This window comes from Mastomys coucha, unplaced genomic scaffold (assembly GCF_008632895.1).
Source record: "Mastomys coucha isolate ucsf_1 unplaced genomic scaffold, UCSF_Mcou_1 pScaffold12, whole genome shotgun sequence".
In the NCBI taxonomy this organism is placed as follows: Eukaryota; Metazoa; Chordata; class Mammalia; order Rodentia; family Muridae; genus Mastomys; species Mastomys coucha.
The window spans coordinates 13949190-13956960 of NW_022196894.1; the positions used below are offsets into that span (position 1 = coordinate 13949190).

At 49.8% G+C, this 7771-nt stretch overlaps 2 protein-coding genes across 11 annotated transcripts in view; one reads left to right on the forward strand and one right to left on the reverse strand.

The window, feature by feature from the left end:
* Window positions 1-4148, reverse strand: part of Ccdc116 (coiled-coil domain containing 116) — an 8596-nt gene extending 4448 nt beyond the window's left edge. For 2 of the 4 annotated variants that reach the window (XM_031363249.1, XM_031363251.1), the window contains exons 1-2: window positions 471-657; window positions 105-242 (exon numbers count right to left, since the gene is read on the reverse strand). In XM_031363249.1, coding sequence (XP_031219109.1) covers window positions 105-176 — 72 coding nt within the window. In that variant the 5' untranslated portion in view covers window positions 177-242; window positions 471-657. Of the gene's footprint in view, window positions 1-104; window positions 243-470; window positions 658-1974; window positions 2164-2825 lie in introns of those variants that run through there. The other 2 variants (XM_031363248.1, XM_031363250.1) reach the window with 2 other exon arrangements.
* Window positions 640-4816, forward strand: Ydjc (YdjC chitooligosaccharide deacetylase homolog). 7 transcript variants are annotated; one of them, XM_031363254.1, is made up of 9 exons: window positions 640-705; window positions 874-1040; window positions 1321-1494; window positions 2272-2390; window positions 2946-3125; window positions 3211-3370; window positions 3585-3684; window positions 3785-3962; window positions 4149-4816. In XM_031363254.1, the coding sequence occupies exons 5-9, from the start codon at window positions 2962-2964 to the stop codon at window positions 4477-4479; spliced, it is 933 nt and encodes a 310-aa protein (XP_031219114.1). In that variant the 5' UTR covers window positions 640-705; window positions 874-1040; window positions 1321-1494; window positions 2272-2390; window positions 2946-2961; the 3' UTR covers window positions 4480-4816. The 7 variants fall into 7 exon arrangements, with proteins under 7 accessions (XP_031219114.1, XP_031219112.1, XP_031219113.1 ...); XM_031363252.1 differs by having other exon boundaries at window positions 673-1040; XM_031363253.1 differs by having other exon boundaries at window positions 673-1040; window positions 2302-2390.
* The last annotated feature ends 2955 nt before the right edge of the window (window positions 4817-7771 follow it).

A 7771-nucleotide genomic window follows, 5' to 3' on the forward strand; every position in this document is an offset into this window, starting at 1 on the left:
CTCCAGGGTGAGCCAACACCTCTGTTCTCTGAAGGTATCTGTGTCCGTGTGGGCACACCCATACACAAGCAGTGGGAAGGGGTGGGTCAGCTGGATATACTTACCCGAGTCACATAGGTGCTGTGAGCAGCCTCGTCGTCAGCCAGATATCCTGAGTGGTGGCGGCACCTCGCCATGATGTGGATAATTAAATTTGTTTTTTGCTTCCTTTTTCGGGTCCCACAGCTCAGATGCAGACTCCTCTGTATGGGGCGGGGAGAGGAAGTAAAGGTAGGTCCAGGCCTCTATGGGCCCCTCATTCCCTGTGCTTGTGTCCTTCAGACATCCCAACTTTCCCTGCTTGGACCCGTCACATATCTGTAGACATTCCTAAGTCGTTGCCTTTTGTTTGCAACTGTGTCTGGGTCGAAGTGTGTGTCCAGACTTCCTTCTTTCAGACCAGAGGCACTCTGGAGCCCCCACCTGCTTACCTGAGTCTCTGCTGTGCTTCTAGGGGATCGCTCATTCAGCACCCTTTTAAAGCTCTACCGCACAGTGCACTGGAATCCTACCCCCGCAGCATCCCAGGATGGTCATTTACATACCTCATCCTGATTGGACAGAATCTGGCCTCTCATTCTCTATCCTCCCCGACACAATGGTTGGGGGAGGGGGCCCAGGTTGGCTCCTCCCCCACCTGTTGGCTTTTTCTGTCAAGCCAGCTAAGTAAATAGTTCTTGGGGATGGTTATAGATAGGACTTTATTCACCTAAGACGTCCGAACCTGGGGCTTGTTTCTCTAATCCTCAGGGCGGAAGCGATAGCCTCAATTTGTGATTCAAACACGTTCCTCAGCTTATTCCTGGACCTCCTACTTTGTTGGCTTCCTCTTAGGGCCCCTTTCCCTCATGGATGCAGTATGGACTAGCCCGCATCTTCCTTTTCAAGTGAAGAGTCCTGGTTTTCTGCACAGCCTAGTTCCTGTCCCTGCTTTTTCTTACTGATATGACTTAGGCCCTCAATACCAGCTCCTCATGATGGAACTGAGCACTCTTCCACAAGTGAGTATTACAACACACTTTGCACCTTATGGAAGCGCTGTACAAACTCACCTCTACTGTTTTCCTCCCCCCACCCCCACCTCTTCATCCTAGAAAGCCTGTCGTTGCCAACATATCCACAGCAAGTCCATCCTCCACTGCCACATTGTTTCTTTCTTGCCTAACAGCTGCACTTATTTAGGGCAGTAATCAAAGCAGTGAGCCCTAATCCCAACTAACTCCATCACTCCTGATACAGTAGGTGCTTAATAGTTTTCTCTTCCCAATCTGTGTTTCTCAGGGCCCCATGGCCTCAAGGCCTCTGGCCTTTCCCAGAGCAGTTTCTCAGAGGGGCCCAGTGGCTGAATGACACCCGATGGTTCAACAATCACTATGATCAGACACAGCAGTGTTTATGCCAAGAATTTGGCTGAAGGGTTCTCCAAGGCTTCCAACCCTTACAAAACATCATCAGGTACTATTACAACCAAATTCTCTCCCTTCTGCCTGTCATGCAGGGACCAGATAGGACTGAGGAAACCAGAGCAGGTCAGGCTCCAACCTGTAGTGAAGAGTTCCTGCTCCATCTCTCTCATGAACCTTCAGGTTTCTTGGCTATAAAACAGTAGTAAATTACCAATATCATGGGCTTGAACCAAGAAACAGACATTCTATGATGAAAGCCCAAGACAAGGATGCTTCTCAGTTGGCAGGATCCTTGCCTAACATGCATGACATTTTGTTTGTTTGTTTGTTTGTAGACAAGGTTTCTCTGTGTAGCCCTGACTGTCCTGGAACTCACTCTGTAGACCAGGCTGGCCTGGAACTCAGAAGTCTGCCTGCCTCTGCCTCCCAAGCGCTGGGATTATAGGCGTGAGATACCACTGCCCTGCACATGCATGAAGTCTTTCGTTTAATTCCCTGTGCCACAAAAACTAGGCATGGTAGCACATACCTGTAGTTCCAGCGCTGGACAGGTGGAAGCGCTAGGATCAGAAGTTCAAGGCTAGCCTCAGGTGAATGAACAGTGAGGTCAGCCTGGTATACATAAGACTGCTTCAAAGCAGTATCAAGACAGCCACACTACCATGCAAACTCTGGCTGTCACCATGGTAATCATAGGTAAGTCATGGAGAAGAGAACTTACTGGACAAAGTCCAAAAGTGAGGTGATGGATGTAAACATTGCCTTAAGCTCAAGGTAAAAATGAACTAGTGCTTTCTTGAGTGAATCTGGTTTTCTTGTTGTTTAGAGCTTTTGCTAAGAAAAAGCTTCCCCTTAGAATCAGCGAGGAGCAGATTATTTGAAACAAAGAAGAGCAACATTACAAGAATGAAATAACTTGGCATCACCTTTGAATGATGGAGAAAAGTAGGTGGCTGGTTTTTTTTAGAGAAAATAATGGAAGGACAATATATTTCCCAGAAACTTAGTAATGGTAAACACTGGGAAGAGCAAGGGGAATTTCTCTTGAGTATATCTCTCCTTTTCCCCATTAAAACATTACAGTTCAAAAATAAAAAAAAAAATTTTTTTTGAGCTAGAGAGAGAAAGTGGTTAAGAAGGTTTACTGTTCTTGCAAAGGACTAAAGTTCGGTTACCAGTATGTGTTCACATTGTGGATCACAACCATCCTGTGTGCCCTTTTTTCTGGTCTACACACACACACACACACACACACACACACACACACTGTGCCCTTTTTTCTGGTCTACACACACACACACACACACACACACACACACACACACACACACACACGAACAAAAATAAAATTTGCAGAGCGTTTGCAGAACACTCAGAGACCTCTAGGTGGCGAGAACAATGGCGGCGTGAAGCCCATTTAGGCGTGTGCGTCGGGGTGGGGCCTCGGCAGCGTTCGAGGGCGGGGTCTGGATGCTCCAACCCATTCCCTCTGCTCTCCAGCCAGGGTTTGGCAGCCATGGCTTTTCCCCGCGTAAGGCTGGTTGTCACCGCTGATGACTTTGGTTATTGCCCGCGGCGCGATGAGGGCATCGTAGAGGCCTTCCTGGCAGGAACTGTGACCAGCGTGTCACTGCTGGTCAACGGCACATCTGCAGAGAGTGCGGCCGAGCTGGCCCGCAGGTGAGGGCGGTCCCCTACAGGACCCACTGGTTTAGGGGCTCCCACTCGGTGGTAGCCGGTACTTGCTCTCGCGTTCTGCCCGTAGGCACAGCATTCCCACGGGTCTCCACGCCAACCTGTCTGAGGGCCGTCCGGTGGGCCCGGCCCGCCACAATGCCTCGTCGCTCCTCAGCCCAGAAGGCTTCTTTCTCGGCAAGATGGGATTTCGGGAGGCCTTAGCGGCTGGAGACGTTGCTTTGCCCCAGGTGCGGAGGCGTGGCTGCAGGGGGATACTCATCTTGATCTTCAAATCTCAGCCCAGAGGGTATCATTGGAAGTCGTTGGGGCGAAAGCGGACGCTGGGTACACTCTCTAGTTCCAAGGCTGGAGCAGTCGCATCGTGACAGCAGACGGAGCTCGCTCCTTCCTAGTTTTGCGCCTGTTTCCCGAAGCTCAAGGTATTTGTGCCCCTCCCTTCAGGTGCGGGAGGAACTAGAAGCTCAACTTAGCCGCTTCCGGGAGTTGTTGGGCAGGTCCCCCACGCACGTGGACGGTCACCAGCACGTGCATGTGCTCCCAGGTACGCGGCTTGATGCACCCAGGTCGGGGGGCGGGGGCTTCTTTCCAGGGTTGATGGGAGGTCGATGGAGACTCCCCTCTGCGCCCACCCCTCCAAGCAGGCGTGTGTCAGGTGTTCGCCGAGGCGCTGCAGGCGTACGGGGTCCGCTTCACTCGGCTGCCGGCAGAACGTGGCGTGGGCAGCTGCGCGTGGCTCGAAGCGCCAGCGCGCGCCTTCGCCTGCACGGTGGAGCGCGATGCCCGGGCCGCCATTGGCCCCTTCTCTCGCCACGGCCTGCGGTGAGCATCAGCCTCCCCAACTACATCCAGCCCTGCCGCGTCCCCATAGGTCCCAGTTTTGGTTGGTTTTTCTCAACGCCCCCCTCCCCGAAAAAAAAGTTAGGAGTTGACCTGCTGTCCTGCTTCACCCTTTGCCTATCCCGACCGGTCCTTCAGGCAACACCTCTGATATCCTGGCACTCACAGGTGGACCGATGCCTTTGTGGGCCTAAGCACTTGTGGCCGCCATATGTCTGCTCACCGAGTCTTGGGGTCACTGGCACGGGCCCTGGAAGATATCCCTGCTGGCCACGCCCTGACTGCCGAGCTGATGGCACATCCCGGATACCCCAGTGTACCTCCAGCAGGGGGCTGCGGTGAGGGTCCAGATGCATTCTCTTGTTCTTGGGAGAGGCTGCATGAGCTGCACGTTCTCACAGCACCCACTTTGCGGGCTTGGCTGGCCCAAAATGGTGTGCAGCTCTGTGCCATTGATGACCTGGATTCCAAAAGGCCGGGGGAAGGGGTCCCCTTGTGAGGCAACTCTGGAACCTTTCCTGGAGCCTTCCGCACTCAGACACCGAAGGCCAGCTACAAACTGCCTAATCACTATGGAGAAAGGCCAGGGCTAAAGCTCTAGTTCAGTTAGACCTAGGTCTGACTTCCCAGAGTGAAAAGCCACTGATCCAGTTCCCAGGTCCTCTAGGCTGCCCACCTTGGGCAGCCTTGCCTGGCTGCAGGAAGGCCCAGTCTGTGACATCCGGACATAAGGCCAGCTAAGCGTTTATTTCGTGCCAATTCATATTGCCGTTATAACCACTTGTTTACGAGCAATGGGAAGAGGCTGGTGTGTTAATAAAATAATGTCTTTCAGATTTGGCTGGTTTATAAAGTGTCCAGGCATCCTTCAGAGAAATGAGTGGGCACAGAGAACTCCTTAGAGGCTCAGACCAAGATATATAAAAACATCTTCACATTCCAATTCTGCACATGCTTACATGTTTTAAATCCTTTAGTTTAAAAAAAAAAAAAAGATTACATGCACCAGGCAGTGGTAGCACATGCCTTTAATCCCAGCACTTGGGAGGCAGAGGCAGGTGGATTTCTGAGTTCGAGGCCAGCCTGGTCTACAGAGTGAGTTCCAGGACAGCCAGGTTTATAAAGAGAAACCCTATCTTGAAAACAAAAACAAAAACAAAACCACCACCACCAACGACAAACTTACATGCACTTGTGTTGGGGGAGTAGCATGCAGACCATGGTACATGTGTTTTGTTTTGAGATGGTATCTTGCCACATTGCTCAGACTGGCCTGTGAGTCTTAGGCTCAAGGGATCCTCCACCACCACTGACTAGTTGAGACTGCAAGTACACTGTACTCTAGCCATGCCTACATTCCTTTCTTTTTTTAAAAAAAAAAATGTATTTCTTTGTTTTATTTATATGATGAGTACACTGTAGCTGTCTTCAGGTGCACCAGAAGAGGGCATTACATCCCATTACAGATGGTTGTGAACCACCATGTGGTTGCTGGGAGTTGAACTCGGGACTTCTGGAAGAGCAGTCAGTGCTTTTAACCACTGAGCCATCTCTCCAGCCCCATTCTTTTCTTTCTTAAGGGGGGGAGACAGAAGGTGTTCTAGGGAGGCACATGATAACCACAATTTTGGTTTAAAAAGAGGTTATCTGGGGGAGGGGCAGCAGGATGGGCTCCGTTGGTAAAAATACTTGAGTTTGGTCCCTGGGACTCTGGTGGAAGGTAAGAACCAACTTCTAAAAGTTGTCCTTAGTCTGGCTGCCACAAACCCACACAGACCTTATACAAATACTATAGAAGTAGTTTTAGTTGTCTTTTTTGGAGAAAAGAATAAGGTAATCTGTTATATGAAAGCCATTTCAGGGGACAGATGGAAAGAGAATTGTTTACATTTTTTCCAGGAGAGTAGTCTTCTGCTGAAATGAGAAACTAGGATTCTAGTCTGATGAGGTGTGGATGCTCTGTGGGCAGTAGTGAGTTGAAGGGAGGAACACAGCCTCACACCATTTCAGAGGATGGAAAGGCTGGGAATACAACATGATCCTCTTTTTGGTAGAGGGGACTGAGTCTATAGTTTCACACATGCAAGCTAGGCAAGACAGCTGGGCTGTCTTTGAAACTCATTATATTGCCAATGACACTGAACTTCTGGTTTTCCTGCCTTCGCTTCTCAAGTGCTGGGATCGCAGGTGTGCACCATCACTCCCAGGTAACATGGTTTTCGTATATGCCCAAGGCTTCCTATCAACTAAGCTACACCTCCAGCCCTTACACGTCCCAGGCCCCCACTACAGACTTAGAAGTGGGAGGTGTAGAGTGGGGCTTTGAATTTGACATGACCTACATCCATCCTGCAATTGGGGGCCTGGGAGGAAAGGAAGCTCTCACTTGGCCTGATAAGACTTTGTGGCTTTCTGAAGGGATGGCTCTTGCCTTCATTCCCTTGATAGGCTTCAGTCTATTATATATAACCTTCCCGAACCTTCAACACTGCAAATGTTTTGTTTTCTATTCACTTCCTCATCTGTTTCTAGAGTCAGCCCTCGGAGTATGACTCTACAGTGGAGTGCTCAGAAGGCTTTGCTGAGTTCTACTCTGCTGGAATACTGCCCAGCGTACAAACAGGAAATCAGTGTGATCTAGGCCCCACTGGAGGAAAAGAAAGGTCCTCTGGAAGCTTTCTTCCCTGCACCTTGGTCATAGCACTGGGTATGTGGTCTGTACTGTCTGTTTTTCCAGGATTGTTGTCTTGAGTCAAGAACTGAACTGTAAGATGGGCCATGGTGGCGCACGCCTTTAATCCTAGCACTTGGGAAGCAGAGGCAGGCAGATTTCTGAGTTCAAGGCCAGCCTGCTCTACAGAGTGAGTTCTAGGACAGCCAGGGCTACACAGAGAAACCCTGTCTTAAAAAACAAACAAACAAACAAAAGACCTGAACTATATAGTCATCCAGGAAATGCCATTTACTAGGCATATCTGGGCTGGGCACTGTGGTGCAGTCTGTCTTTTCCTCAGTTTTACTATTTGGGGGTAGTGCTGTTTGCTCACACTGGACATGGGCGGGGCAGCAAAAGCCAAACTTACGTCTCTCTTGACTAGACTGCACACCATGTGTGGGGACCCATCTCAGGGCTAGAGAAAACGACATACCAAATAAAAGTTGAGTGCCTTACAAGCTGCTTATTCAGCAGTGAGGGAACCATGGGCCTTTGGCTACAGAAGCCTCGGGAGTAAAAGGTAAGGATAAAGGAGATATGGGGCTTATGAACTACATACTCACTTGAAGGGAAACATGATGGGGAGGGATAGTGAAGTGCGCTAAGGAAGGAGTATGATTGGGAGTTCAAAGCCAGCAGTGCTCCAGGAATGTCTGGAAGCAAAGGTAAAATGATGTGCTAGGAAGTATTCCTACAAGATCTGCAGACACAACTAAGAAGGTACACCTGATTCCATCTGGTGTCCACATGTCACAGCCCTGTGCCCAACTGAGGTTACTGCTGTAGTGCATTAGCAGTAGCTATCTGGGAACCCCAGATATGACTATGATTCAAAGAAAAGGCCTAAGATACATAGTCTTGAGTTCTGAGACCTTGATCAAACCTCTCTTCTTGTTCTTCTCAACTTTGCTAAATGAAATTCACTTTCTTGGGGCTACAAGGATGGAAGTGACACGTCAGTCTCCTTGATAGCCATGGGGTCTCTGAGATTTTCCCAGTGTTGACTCCCCCATCTACTTCTACCTGACAGATAGAACCACCTGTATGCCTCTTTTAGAGGCTGAGAAGTGGAGGA

Coding starts and splice junctions, on each gene's coding strand:
- Ydjc (XM_031363254.1), top strand. CDS start 2,962: ATGGCTTTTCCCCGCGTAAGGCTGGTTGTCACCGCTGATGACTTTGGT. Junction 3,371..3,584: donor GAGACGTTGCTTTGCCCCAG/GTGCGGAGGCGT, acceptor CCCTCCCTTCAG/GTGCGGGAGGAACTAGAAGC. Junction 3,685..3,784: donor GCACGTGCATGTGCTCCCAG/GTACGCGGCTTG, acceptor CCCTCCAAGCAG/GCGTGTGTCAGGTGTTCGCC.